The sequence below is a fragment of the Vombatus ursinus genome, unplaced genomic scaffold, assembly GCF_900497805.2.
Source record: "Vombatus ursinus unplaced genomic scaffold, bare-nosed wombat genome assembly UNPS02014799.1, whole genome shotgun sequence".
Taxonomy (NCBI): domain Eukaryota; kingdom Metazoa; phylum Chordata; class Mammalia; order Diprotodontia; family Vombatidae; genus Vombatus; species Vombatus ursinus.
Genome location: NW_020954577.1, coordinates 17,922,628 through 17,937,376, shown reverse-complemented (window position 1 = coordinate 17,937,376; position 14,749 = coordinate 17,922,628). Strand labels below are relative to the sequence as shown.

The following is a 14,749-nucleotide window of genomic DNA, read 5'->3' as shown; positions in this document are numbered from 1 at the left end:
ATTTTACAGATGAGGAAACTGAGGGCAACAGGGTGAAGTGACTTGCCCAGGGTCACATAGCTAGGAAGTGTCTAAGGCTGGATTTGAACTCAGGAATATGAAGGTTCCTGACTCCAGGCCGGGTTCTCTGTGCTCTATGGTGCCCCCTAGCAGCCCCTCTCCCTGAGGTTAGACGGTTTTTAACCATAGTTAGGCTGAGCCCGCGTTTATAGCAAAACTGTGACTGGATGTTTGCACAAGGTCTAGGCACCCGGGGCGGGAGCAGACTGTATGGGCAGAGAGGGTGGACTCAGATCCCAGCTGGCCTGGGACTGGGAACCCCAAAGGACCCCATCCTGCGTGCCCCTTTCCCTGGCCCCCGCCTGTCCTCGTGTCTATGGATTCCTTTTGAAGCCCGCATCCAGACTGTCCGCTGCCTCTGGTCTTATCTCCTTGTCTCCTCGCTAATAACCCCCAGCCGCCTCTGACTTTGATCTTGGATTCTTCAAGAGCCGGACTTCCGGCTTTCCTGTGAACTGTGTGGTCCCCTTTCTCTGAGTGGCCCAAACGCCTTCTTCTCCAAGGACAACTGGGAGCTGCTGAAGTAGTCAGCTTGAACCCCGCTGTGTGCTGGGACCCACCGGGAGGCATCTGGGGAATGGTCCAGATCCTCCAAGATCATCTGTTTCTCTTTCCCCAGCCGCTCCCAACTGACTTCAGTTACTGCTGCTGAATATACCTACTCACCTACACGCATACATACTTATGTGGTTACAGTTATCTCATCTCCAGCCTATGCCCTCCTTGTGCCTTGGCCCTGATTATGCCTCTTATCTCCATGGCTGCCTTGATCTTCTCACTGGTCTCCCAAACAGACTTCTTACAATCCTTCCTGGTGTAGACCATGCCAAGAAAGGCAGCATAGCCCAGTGGTTAAAGAGGTGGCCATGGAGCTGGGAAGAACGGTGTGACTGCCTTTTGTGAGCCTTCATGTTCTGATCTCTAAAATGGGCACAATAATATTTGTATTATCAGGATTATAGTAGGAAATATGGTGATATTTCATGGAATCATAGATTTTAGGTCTAGAATAGAACTCAGAAATATTATCATTAGGCTAAGGGCGTTTACTTGTCCAAGGCCAACAGGTCCTCCTTGGCCAAATCCAGTGACTTTCTGCTGTTCAGTGGGGAAGGTGAGAGTCTCAGATGAGGTATCAGACAGCAAGCATTTATTATGCACCTACTGTGTGCCAGGCACTGCGCTAAGAGCCAGTTCCTGCCCTCGAGGAGCTCACATTCAAATGGGGGGGATGAGATGAAGACAACTATGCACAAACACGAGATAGACAGGATCCATTGGAGATGACCACTGCAGAGAAGGGGGAGGGGCTTTGAGGGGGAGCTGGGAAGGCAGGATTTTAGCTGAGAGCATCCCAGGCTGGGGGCACAGTCAGACAGCAGCTCAGTCAGGAGGTGGGGCTGCTTGTTTGAAGATCAGCCAGGGGGCCAGTGCCCTGGATCTCAAAGTAGGTGGTGGAGAGAATGTGAAGGGATAGGAAGACTGGGAAGGCAGGAGGGGGGCACTAGGCTATGAAGGGCTTTGCACACCAAACAGAATGTTTTGTATTGGAGCCTGGAGGCAATAGGGAGCCACTGAAGAGTATTGACAGGGGGGTGACAGGGTCAGACCTGTGTTTTAGGAAAATCACTGAAAGGAGAATGGACTAGAGTGGGGGGAGAACTGAGGCAGTGGACTCCCCAGCAGCTACTGTAATAGTCCAGGTGTGAGGTGACCAAGACCTGCATAAGAGTGGTGGCAATGTCAGAGGAGAAAAGGTGACGTGTTTGAGAGATGCTTCAGAAGTGAAATCAACAGGCCTTGGCACCATATTGGATACAGGGGTGACTCCTAGATTGGGAACCCGAAGGACTGGGAGGATGGCCATGCCCTCAAGAGTAATAGGGAGGTAGGGGGAGGGTTTAGGGGGAGAGATGAGCTTGGTTTTGGACATGCTGAGTGTGAGATGTCTATGGGACATCCAGCTTGAGATGATCAGTAGGCCAATGGAGATGCAACACTGGAGGTTAGGAGGAAGGTTAGGGCTGGATGAATACATATGAAAAGCTTTGCACACTTTATATGGGTTCTAAAGTGCTTTGTAAACTGTAATGGGCAGGAATGTGAGCTGTTCTCTTCACTCCATTAATCTTCCTAACACTCAGTTTCGATCACATCATTCTCCTGCAGAGGATTGTCCGTGATGCCCCAGTGCCAGGAATATGTCTGTCTTCCTTGGTCTCACAAGCCAGGTGGCGTGCCAGGCTGCCCAGAATCTGCCCAGGCCTGGCTGCCTCCTCACTCTTCTGACTTTTTGACCTTCTCGGTCCAATGCCTTCCCAACAGCCCTGCCCCAGTCCACATCTCCAGCTTTTGAGCACCCTAGCATACAGATGCTGTGTTTCTACATTAGAATGTAAGCTTCTTCAAGGGAGGGAGTGGGGTTTTGCTTGGATTGGTCTCCCCAGGGCTTAATAGTGTCTGACACACAGAAAGAACTTAAAGAATCTCTCTTTCTCTCTGTTTGTCTCTGTGTCTGTCTGTCCCTGTCTCTCTATCTCTGTCTCCCCCTCTCCACACATTTTTTCCTAGTCTAAGCTCACTTACCCATTCTTCACTCACTCTCAACTCCGTGCTGAGCTTTCTTAGCCCTTTGCCTGTGTTGATGCACCCGTTTCTTGCCTCTTCCTTTGCTGCCTATCCAATCTAATGTCAGTGTCAAGGCCCAAAGGAAATCTCCTCCAGGAAGCCTTCCCTGATGATTCAAGAGGATGGAACTTGCCCTTTGGACAGAATCCTTGCTCCTTACCCACACCAGCTGAACTGAATTGTCTATGGTATTAGGGAGATTTCTGCGTGCCTCATGCCCTGAGTGAGGAAATAAGGACACCTCACATCACATCCTGTATTGCCACCTTCTTTTGTGTATTGTATCCCTTCCCAGTAGAATGAATTGACAGCCAGCTTCTTGGGTTTAGCCCCATGGCTAAACTTTTTTTTTCCCTTAAAAACCACAATAACAGCGAGTCAAACTCAAAGTACACTTTTTAAAGAACTATCAGTAAATGGAACTTGTAAATCAGTGTCTCGGTCAAGGAAGGTTTTCCCAGCAAAGGAAAATTTCCCATCACAAAATGAACCACGTAAAGCATTGAAATAAATTTAATAGAAGCAACACTAGTCCGGTTCAAACTTGATTTAAAGCTATTTACACACTTTAAAAAATGCACACATTCCCCAAGTACTGCAACCCCAATACAAAGTGGATTACTTTGCATTGACTAATCTAGGTGTATGTTGTTGCCTGTAGTAGAATGAAAGTTCCTTGAGGGCAAGGACTATTTTATTGTTTTTATATCCAGCTTGAAGGAAGAGAGGAAGAAAGGGAAGAAAGAAAGAAGGAAGAAGGGAGGAAGGAAGGAAGGAAAGGGAGGAGGGAGGAAGGAAGGAAGGGGAGGAGGGAGGGAGAAAGGGAGGGAGGAAGGAAGAGAGAAAAGGAGTAAGGGAGGAAATAGGGCAGGAAGAAAACTAGCATTTATTAGGTTCCTATTGTGTGCCACGCACTGTGCTAAATGTTTTCAAATTGTATCTCATCTGATCCTCACAACAAGCCTGGGTGGTAGGTATTATTATCATCCTCATTTTCTAGTTGAGGAAACTGAGGCAGATAAAGGTTAATTGACTTGGTAAGGGTCACATGGCTAGCAGGTATCTGAGACTAGAAAGGATTTGAACTCCTATCTTCCCAATTCCAGGTCCAGTCCTCTTTCTCCTATACCCCTTAGTTTCCTCTGTAGTGAAAACTTTGTTTTTTTTTTAATTGAGTTTTTTTTTCCTTTACCCCTTTATAAGTGAAATTTGGGTCCTGATAGTGGTGATCTTGGTAGATATAAAGATGCCAGCGCTGAGGTCTCATGGCATTGCTAACCAAGATGATTCCATCCTTCTGAGAACAGTAGAAAGTCAATTTGGGGCTCCACTTGTACTTTTCCCCTTTTCTAAATGATTACAGTTAGCATAAGCTCCATGATGCTTTGTAGGTCCCAAAGGCTAAGGAAATGGAAAGAGTCCAGGTCATTCTCCCCCAGGAATGGCCTCCTTTGGTAAAACCAATTGCTGGAGAAGAAATCAGAAGCTTGCTTCCTGTCCAGTTCCAGAGTTCCAAGTGGATTGGCCCTGGTAGTCGTCTTTGGAGAAAAGGTGGTATGTGGGGCAGGAGGGAGGCCTGAGAGGGTTCTGCAGGAGCTTCAGCACCTGAGCACATGTTCTAACCAACCCTGGGGCTCTTCATGGACACAAGCCCCTGCACATTTCCTGGGAACCGCTTCCCTGAAACCATGTTGGCTTCCAAAATGTCCTTGCAAAATTGAATGTGAGATTTGGAGACAATATAAAGTGAGATTTCTTAACTAAGGCTATATCAACACAAGCAAGGTGAAATAAAGACCTGAGGTCATTGGCACGTCGAACAAAAACGCAGAGAAAAGTCTTAACTGACTCCGGTGCTTTTGGAAATAATCAGGGGGATGGGGGGTGGGGAGGTTAATTAAAGCTAATTAAAGCAAAGGTGACTTTCTGCTTCAATTACATGACCGTTTGCTTTGCTGGGCCAGTTCATTTTGCACATATATCTATACTGATGCCTGAGGACAGAGTAGCCAATCAATTGCTTTTGGCATCAAAAAGGTGAATTTAACCCTCAACAGTTGGATTTGGGAGCAAAGGAATGAAGACAAACCTTGCCACGTGCCACTCACAATGTTCTATCCCTCCCTTATAAGGAGCAATCACCTTGGAAGTGTGTTGGGATGGCAACAGGGCATCTGCTGAGCCAGACTCTTGCATGTCTCCGGTCTGTGGGATCATGCTTCCCAGGGTGAGAAAGGGCCACTGGCAGAATCTGCCACCTGTAGATTGTGGCACTTTGAAGTCTCACCTTGGCATTGGTGTTCCATCCTCTCTCTCCTCCCCTACTTAAATGGGACATTCTGGATCAAGAAAGAGTCTGACCTGTCTGTATTTTCAGCATTTTCATATAAATGAAGCTGCTGTCCGCTTAACTTTCTTGGCCTTTACCGTTCTTAGCCTGCCCCTCCCCCTCCTAGCCCTTTGACTTTCTTTCCTCCCACCCCCACATCCTTTGGATGTCTTCTCCCTCATCCTCCCCACAGAATCTTGGAGTTGGAACCAACCTCCAACGTCATCTGGTTTGTCTTTTATCTGAACAGATCCTGTAAAATTGCCCAATCAGTCTTTGTACAAGGAAGGGGAGGGAGCCAATTGCCAGTGGGGGCAGCCCCCTTTACCTTTGACCAGGCTCGGGGTAACTTTTCTTCCATCCAGCCTATACATGCCTCTGTCCAACTTTCACTCATTCTTCTTTTGGCCCCTGAACTCAACCAAAGGAAATCCTGTCCCTCTTCCTTGGGCCACTCCTTAAATCCTCAGAGATATCCATCATGCCCTCTCCAGAGAGGGCATGGGTCTTCCAGCCCATCCTCGTATCATACCTTCATAGCATCCTGGTCACCCTCCTCTTGGATGCTCTTCAGCTTTTATAAGTGTCCTTTTAAAACCAAGGTGATGGCCCAGGTGAGGTGTGATGAGGGCAAAGGGCTCAGAGCTGGCAGCTGGGTCTGAGATGGGGCCGCCTTCTAAACACCCACTGGCCTTGCTCAGAACTGTGGCACACAGGCCTCCCTCATTCTGTACTTGTGAAACTGATTCACAGCCACTTGTAAGTCTTTGCATCTGACCCTGTCCAATTCTCTCTTATTGACTGAACCCAGTGTGTTAGTCCACTGGTGTTAAATTAAAATAGGAAGAGGAACCCCTAATCCATATGTAAAGCTCCCTGGGGATGCGTGTTGACTTTGTTTTAAAATGTGATATTATCTATGTTGTATGATATTTTTATTTATTTTGTTAAATATTTCCCAATGACAGTTTAATCTGGTTGGGGCTGCCTGTGAAACTGTTGTGGGTACTGCTGTCCCTCCTGACTTTGGGTCACTTGCAGTTTGAATGACTATGTGATCAATGCCATCATGTAAAATGTTTACCAAGGGGCAGCTAGGTGGTACAGTGGATAGAGCACTGGCCCTGGAGTCAGGAGGAGCTGAGTTCAAATTCTGCCTCAGACACTTGCTGTGTGACCCTGGATGAATCACTTAACCCTGATTGCCTCACCAAAACAAACAAACAGAAAAATAAAATGTTTAACAAAACCTAAGGGCCTAGATGGCCAAGGACAGAGTCCTGAGAACTCCACTAGACATTTCTCCCATCCAAATTGACCTCAAGTCCTTAATGACTTCTCTTTCCATCCCAGATGCCTTTTAGAGAATCATATGGGCTGGTTGTGTAATCCTAATGGCAAATGTACACTTACCCAAGAGACTATTTTATAGAGAATTCACAGAAGGCAGAAGCTCACACAGAGGTCAGAAGAAGTGATACAAGGACACTCTCAACGTCTCTCTGAGGAACTTTGGTATCCACATGGTGATGCTGGCACAGGACTGCCCAGCATGGCATGATCATGCCAAAGCAGAATTGTAGTAGCTCAAAAGAAATGTGAGATGCACAAATTTAGAACCATCTTCACCCCAAATGTTCATGCAGACTACATATGTCTGACCTGTAATAGAGCATTCCAGCCAGTATTGGTCTGATTAGCCACAGTCGGACATGCTGTCCATTGACTGCAACATTGTCATGTCACTTGTCCTCTTCGAGTATGAAGAATGAACCACAATCTCCTAAAATGGAAACAGAAGGGAAGGAGAGAGGGAAAAGAAGGAAACAAGAAGGAAGAGAGAGAAGGGGAGAGAGAGACAGAGAGAGAGAGAGAGAGAGAGAGAGAGAGAGAGAGAGAGAGAGAGAATAGCAAGAAATTGGGTTTATGGAGCACTCTCTATTTTAAAAATACTGTCGTGGAGGTTATGTGCAGTATAAAGAATTAGCCAGGGTCTCTCTCCTTGAGGAGCTTATTATCTAAAAAAAAAAAAAAAAAAGGAGGAATATATGTTTCAGACACTGGCGCTGCATTAGATGGCTCAGTGGATAAAGGGAAGGCTTGAAGTCAGGAAGACTTATCTTCCTGAGTTCAAATCTGGCCTCAGACACTTACTAGCTGTGTGACACTGGGCAAGTCATTTCACCCCATTTGCCTCAGTTTCCTCATCTGTAAAATGAGCCGGAGAAGGAAATGGCAAACCTCTCCAAGAAAATGCCAAATGGAGTCACAAAGAGTCAGACATGACTGAAAAAACAAAAGGCTAAAAAACTGACCGCCCTAACCTTAGATCAAATTACACATTCGTCCATTCATACAATAAATATTAAGTACCTAATGATCAGTTTTCATTTTTGAAAGGAAAAACAACTCCCCCTCTTTTGGGCCCCTAATGATGTTTAAGCTGCTTTCCCTTCAGCAGACCTTCGAAGAGCATTAAACTGACTCGTTGGTCTCGTGATCAGCGTTTAAAGCTGGGGCTTCGCACTTGAATTTTCTCGTGGGGGTTGGAGTTATGATTATTATTGCTCTGCTCCTTGCTCTGTGGAAGACCCTGTACTTGTCTCATTTATCCTCAACATATTATAGACTCCTTGAGAAGAGGGATAAAGTATAGAGGTGCTTCAGGCATATTTGTTGGATATGAAATTTGAATAATACATTGTCCCTGGCCTCAGAAATGTTGAAGTAAACTGAGGGAGGGGGAGGTTTACATACCCAAATAGCAACAGTGATGCTCTTCTTAATACATCCTCTTGTCCAACTTGGATAAATCTTTTGGTAGCCATCCTGATTCTCTCTCTGTCTCTGTCTCTGTCTCTGTCTCTCTCTGTCTCTGTCTGTCTGTCTCCCTCTCTCTCTCTCTCTCTCTCTCCTCTCTATCTTTTGGCATAAACCATTTTTATTGAGTATATCGATAGCTTTATATTTACTTTGCCCCCCTCTTTTAACTACCTGGGAAGAAGGCCGTGTATGTGGAGGGGCGAGGTCGCATGCTGGTACTGCTATATAACCGTGGCGTGAAAGACTTATTTTTGGAGCTTGGCCTCAACTCCCCTCTCCTTTTCTTCTCCTCCTCCTCCGGAGCAGAGTCGTTGGGGACCGTTGCCCACCCCCACCCAGCCCGTGCTGCTTTTCCTCCCGAGCCAGGAGCCAAGGGGACCTCGACGCTCTGTGCGGCTGTGCCCGCCGCCCCCGGCAGAGACCTGAGGTTGATCTCTCAGCTCTAGCCAGAAACTGTCATTTTCGTGGTTTTCCCCAAAACTCCTTGAAGGAGGGACTGGCCGGGTTCTTGACAAGTGGTAGAATCATCATCTCCAAACAGCAAATTCCCTTAACCTGAAGTACGCCAAGCGCCCTCAGCAGAATGAATCCACTGTTGCGCACGATTAAATGCGTCGTGGTGGGCGATGGCGCAGTGGGGAAGACGTGTCTGCTCATCTCCTACACCACCAACAAATTCCCTTCGGAGTACGTGCCCACGGTCTTCGACAACTATGCGGTCACGGTGCTGATCGGTTCGGAGCCGCACACCCTGGGGCTGTTTGACACGGCGGGGCAGGAGGACTACGACCGCCTGCGACCCCTCAGCTACCCCCAGACCGACGTGTTTCTCGTCTGCTTTTCCGTGGTGAGGCCGAGCTCCTTTGAGAACGTGAAACGCAAGTGGGTGCCGGAGATCACTCACCACTGTCCAAAGGCTCCTTTCCTGCTGGTCGGGACCCAGACTGATCTGCGAGGCGAGCCTTTCACGCTGGCCAAACTGGCCAGGAAAAAACAGAAGCCCATCACCCCAGAGATGGCGGAAAAGATGACCCGACACCTGAAAGCGGCCGGATACGTGGAGTGCTCAGCGCTCACCCAGAAGGGCCTGAGGAACGTGTTTGATGAGGCCATCCTGGCCGCCCTGGAGCCTCCGAAACCCAGGAAGAAGCACATGTGCTTGGTGCTCTGAGCAGGGGTCCGGGCCGCCCCCCGCTTGCTGGCCTCACCGCGCCGGCCACACCACACTAAATACATGTACCACTAAATGAAACTAAAGAAAAATTAAAAGCTAGTTCATTGGCAGTAATGACAAATGTTCTGTGTGCACCCCTACTCTCCCAGTGCGAGGCAAGGCCCACCAGAGCTCCAACACTCCCTCCCGACTCCGTTCACATGCTAGCTGTAATCATGTTTGTCATAAAACTGATCAGGATGAGTTTTGTTTACTGTTTGTTTCTAAAAACAAGGCATGCTGGTGCTGACCCTGTAACAGATTCATTCTAGACACAGATTCATGGAGCTGCTGATTGGTGCCGGACCCAGGGACTTTTGGGTATTTTTTTTAAGAAGGGGGTGGGGGCTTGTGGGTATTTTTGGTGAGCATTTTTTTTTTAATTAAAAAAAAAAGTCATTAGCCAGACAGGGCAAGGATAGGGAGGACTTGGAGGGAGGCCGACAGGGTGGATTCCACTTCTCACACCTGGTCCAATAAATAGATCTTCTCCTTCTGGTGCTCTTTAGGAACAGTAAAGACAATGACTCCCCCAAGCAATTTCTACTCCATTTTGGAAGTTGCTTCTTTCCGGCTTGGTCTGAGTAGGTCCACTGTTGAGTGAAACCATCACCATTGGGTAAAACATGTCCCAACCCTTCTTCTGGCTCTTCTAGGTGGCACTGGATTCTTGACCTTGGCTTGAAGGACATTCACTTGCCAGTTGCCACCTTTGAAGTGAAGGTTCAACCTTCATTCATCAATGAAAGAGGGAAATCAGGGTACATTTGGAACCACACCAGAGGCATTCAGTTTAGAACTTTAAAGGAAGAAAAAATCCATTTTTTTTTTTCCCTGCCAGGCATAGTCTGAAAGACTGTGCCAGACTGTGTAGCTGAATATGGCCTAAGATTATTTTCATGGAACATAGATGATGAACCTGATCTATGAAATGATTCAAATATTCTTTCAAGAGAGTTTGGGATAGAGAATAAACTTTATTATGAAACCTGGTAGGAGGGGCATATTTGACATCCTAAACATAGACCCTTTATCTTTGTCTTTCGTATGAAAAATCCCACAGCCAGAGGATGGTACTCTATTACAAAATAATGGGAATTTTGTTTTTGTTATTTTTAGCAAAGATCCTTCTGTTAATAGGGATTTTGTCATGCTCATCTTCAGATCCTAATTCTTGTAGACTCACTAGTGTTGAATGAAAGGTTTTCTTCTCACAGCTCAGTTCTTTGTATATTCATACTTTCCAGATATATTAAATATTTAGACACACATGTACCAAGTAGGAGCATCCATAGCTCTGATAAGTAAAATAGCAATAAGTCCTTTTTGTTGCTTACCCCTGGTTTCCCGCACTTCTCTGTCATTGACCTTGACAGTCAACTTCCTTTCACAAATCCCTAATATCTCAGCCCAAGGATTGGGTCCCTCTTCTCATCTCCTATCTTGTAGCCCAATTCCTGACGTATGTGGCCAATTACCTATGATCATGTTCTGTGTCTGGCTGTCCACCTCTAGCCATTAATCTGACATCATGTTCCACACACCTTTGGGGTGCTTCCCCTTCTCCTCCCCTCCCCAGTGTCCACCATTGGAGTTTCCTCATGCTAACCATCTGCCTAATGCCATGAACCTCCATTTCCTTCCTGTTCCCCATTATGATACCCCACGTCCCTAAGTACCTCTGTGCTCCAGTCTCTTCCCAAAGTAGAGACAAGAAGAAAACAAAAGCTCAGGAGTCAGGCACTGTATGGGAACAAATTTGAGCTTTTTCTCACTGCTGGCACTATGCTGGGTGCAAGATGGTGGTTGGGGGTGAGGCAGGCTTGTGGTAGCAACTAGGTCCCTGCTTGGATGACTCCCAAATCTCATTTTGTTCTCCAGCCAAATCCCAGTGGACAGCCAGTGTTCCCAATCCCTAGCCCTCTCTGCCCTGGGAAGGCTACTTCTTCATAGTCTTTCTCTTTTGCCGATCCCCACATGACCCCTGATGCTTTCCTCAAACTGAACTTCCCAAATCAGGTATGCTCCCATTCAGCCATCTCTCAGTACTGTTCAAGGTGACCTCATTCTCCTTGATGGCATACCAAGCAGCCTGAAGGATTGGAAGGGTCCTGGGCTCTCACAGTCCAGCTTTCTTCTTGCCCAGACTAGCATGGTTAGTTATTTACTGAGACTGGATTTGAACCTAATCCCTCTTTATTATAAATTCAGTGCTTTTTTTCCCCTCATACTCTCATTTTGGCCCTGACAAGAGCTCCAGAAGAGGAGTTTAGATAGCTAGATAGCACAACGGATGGAACACAGGATTGTAGTCAGGAGGAATTAAGTTCAAATCTTGCCTCAGACACTAGCTGTATGACCCTGGGCAAGTCACTTAATCTCAGTTTCTCATTTGTATAATGAGTATTCATAGGTTTATTGTGAGGATCAAATGAGTTAACACATATAAAACACTTTGCAAAATTTGAAACACTATATAATGCTAGTTATTATTATTGTTGTTATTGTAATTATCATTATTTGCATTCTCCAGTCTTAGACATCTTTACATAAATATAGCTGCACTCAAGAGGAGGATATGGATCTTACCAGACTCGAATCAGCTGCTTCATTTTCATAAAGCCCCAAACCTTTCTACAAGTATCTCCAGGAAGGATAAGGCTTAAAATAGGCATAAATAAGGGAGTTCTCTGAGTTTTCCTTTAGGTAAGGTGACCATATTCTTAGAGAAGAATGTGGAATTTTGAGTGGTCTTGATTGCATGAATGAAGACAAGCAGGGAGATTCATGGCTAACCTTTACTCCATTTCAGAGATGAAATATGAGCTCTGATTGGGGGCCAAGGCTCAGAAATGATCCATCAGAACAGCCTGACCTTACAGCTGAGGGATAATTCATGAAGAAAGAAGCATGATTTGTGGGATACAAATGTGTTTCCAACAAGGAGACTGATGCGACACTAATCAGCTAAAAGAGGTAATGATAAGCAAAGGCAAGAAGCCACCTTTGGATTCTTCATTTATGCAGAAATCAGCTGATTGGTGATGGTTTCTCTCTAGTATTGTATTTTACATCAGGTGTTGCAAGGAACCGTCCTACTGACTCCCAGGGGAGAATTCAGTGCTTAGTCAAGACCTATTCAGACTTAACCACAAATTCCCCTACAACATTTCAGGAGAGTGGTCATAACAATAATTGTAATAACTAGAATTTATATAGTGGCTTAAAGTTTTCAAAGACCTTTATAAATATCATCTCATTTACCCCTCACAACCACCCTGCAAGATAGGTACAATTATTGGCCAGATTTTACAAATGGGTAAACAGGCAAACAGGTTTAAGTGACCTTGCCTGGGCCACACGAGCGCCCTAGTCAAGATATGAACTCAAGTCTTACAGACACCCAGTCTCTTGCTCTACTCAATTCATTACCCACTGCTGCACCATACTAGCAGGGTGGTCATCTAGTTTCTGTTTGAAAAGCTCTAATGAGGAGGAACCCATAATATACTCAAGCAATATTTCACTTTGGGGATTGGTAGGATTTTTTTTTCTCCTGACATCAAGTGTAAATTTATCTCTCTGTAGAGTTCATCCATTTTTCTACTTCTGCCTTTTGGGGCCAAGTGGGAGAACAAATTCCTCTTCCCAGGGATTCCTTTTTAAATACCTGAAGACAATTATTCACTCTGTCCTGAATTATCTCTTCATTGGGATAAACATCTTCAATACTTTCAGCTAGTCCTCATAGGCCTGGCATCGGAGGCCCTGCATTATCCTGGCTGCCTGGTGTGGAAATGGCCCTGGGTTCTCAAAGATTATGTCAAAGGGCAAGGTCTATCAAGTTGAGATTACTCTGAGAAAGGGGTCCATGATGGACTATGTGACTATCTGTAATAGTCTAGGTAAATTCAGAGAGGCCCAAACTCAGAAGACTAACCGTGAGATGATGGACCATTTTGTTCATAGTAACTCATAAGGTCCTGCCAACCAAGTCTTCAAGGGTTGACTCCAAGCATCAATGGAGGGAGGAACTCCATCTGTGGTTTCACTTTAGCCACAAAGTGTGAGGAAGGATTACAGTGAGCCCAACATACTTTATTACTCAGATACCTATAATTGATCATAAAGTATTGCCAAGAGAATGCGGAACACCAGGACCGCTTCCCGTCAACAAATATTTCCAGGATTCATAATTCAGACAGAAATATGAATTGATAGTAAGCCAGAGTCATTTCAGACTTGAAAAATGTAATTACCAAATGTTTTTTAAAAATTCTTTCCAGTAAAGGAATATTTACTTGTGAAACTTGTGGAGAGACACTGTCTCTAAACTTCTGGAACTAAGTTTTATTTCCATTTCAAAATATTCTTTGTTTCAAAACAGACACTCACCCTTACAACCCTCTGAAATTTCAAAATCAACAGTTCAGAAGGGGGACATACAGAAAGTATTTGGCTACAGTCAGTCATGCATCAGCAGAAGCCTAAATCAGACAATCCAGAGGAAAGGAAGGAAAGCCCCAAAGGAAAGAGTCTAGAGGCTGCTAAATGAATGGAGCCATTAGGAAGTGGAAGCAGACTGGACAGTCGGAAACATTGCTGGATGGGCTCCAGCCTCCTCCTTGGGATCCGCATGCTGCTTATTCAAGGGGATCCATTTTGTCATGGTGCCCTTGAGACAAGGAGCTGAACGAACTGTGGGCATTGAGCCTGGAGAAGATGGGGTTATGAGGGAGATAAATTGAGCACCAGCTTCGAGTATTTTGAGGGCTTTCACATGTGAGAGGGATTAGATTTCTTCTGCATGGCCCGAGGGGGCAGAAGTGGGAGAGGGATGTAGAAATAGCAAAGCGACAAATTCAAATAGCTTTGGTTTTTAAATTTTTTTTAACATTTTTATTTAAAGTTTTGAGTATTGGCTTTGTTTAAAGAGAATCTTTCTAGCAACGAGTGCTGTCCCAAGTGGAAGGGACTCCATGAAGAGGTAATGGGCCTTTTCTCAGGAGATACCTTTATGCAGAGTTGACTAGCTGACCACCTATTGGGCACATGGAAGTGGGGAGTCTTCTTGGAATATGGATTGACCTAGATGGTCACTGAGGCCCCATTGAAATGGGATATTCTAAGATTCTACTTATGCTTTTTTCAAATAAAATCCTTGTACTGCCAGCTGTTGCGTTCAACGAAGGGTCCAAGGCTGTGAGATTTTTCAGTCTTTGATTCATTGTCTTCATCCAGAAAATGGAGCTCTAGCAAAATTCACAGTACATGATCATCTATTTTCCTTGGTGATTAAGGAATTGGGCACACAGTTTACAAGCTCAAAGGTCTTCCTTACTAGTCTGAGGCAACAAAGAGAGTCCACATGAGCTCATAGAACATATCTGCCCCATCATCAGAGACCTGGACAGACATAGGTTCAGCCATGTCCTACACGGACTTCCCTCATAGTTCCTCAGGGTGTTGGGCTCCCTGATGCTCTGCAGAGCTCCCAGCTAGGGGGTGTTGGCCGTTGCTCCCCATTGTCACTGCTCCTGAAGCTCTCTGTAGGTATTCATTCATAGGTGGTCTCTGTCATCCAGTTTTGGTTATTTAATAGCGATATGACCCTTAACCTCTTTTAGCCTCAGTTTACTTATCTGTAAAAGGGTGAGATTGACTCAGTCTCTAAGATCCTCTCCATTTCAAAACCT

At 45.6% G+C, this 14,749-nt stretch overlaps 1 protein-coding gene across 1 annotated transcript in view; it reads left to right on the top strand.

Annotated features, from left to right (window-relative positions):
• Positions 1-9,011, top strand: part of LOC114050310 (cell division control protein 42 homolog) — a 44,347-nt gene extending 35,336 nt beyond the window's left edge. Inside the window, exons 4-5 of the mRNA XM_027871927.1 lie at positions 3,500-3,509; positions 8,437-9,011. Of these exons, the coding sequence (XP_027727728.1) occupies positions 3,500-3,509; positions 8,437-9,011 (585 nt within the window). The remainder of the gene's footprint in view (positions 1-3,499; positions 3,510-8,436) is intronic.
• Positions 9,012-14,749: the final 5,738 nt, after the last annotated feature.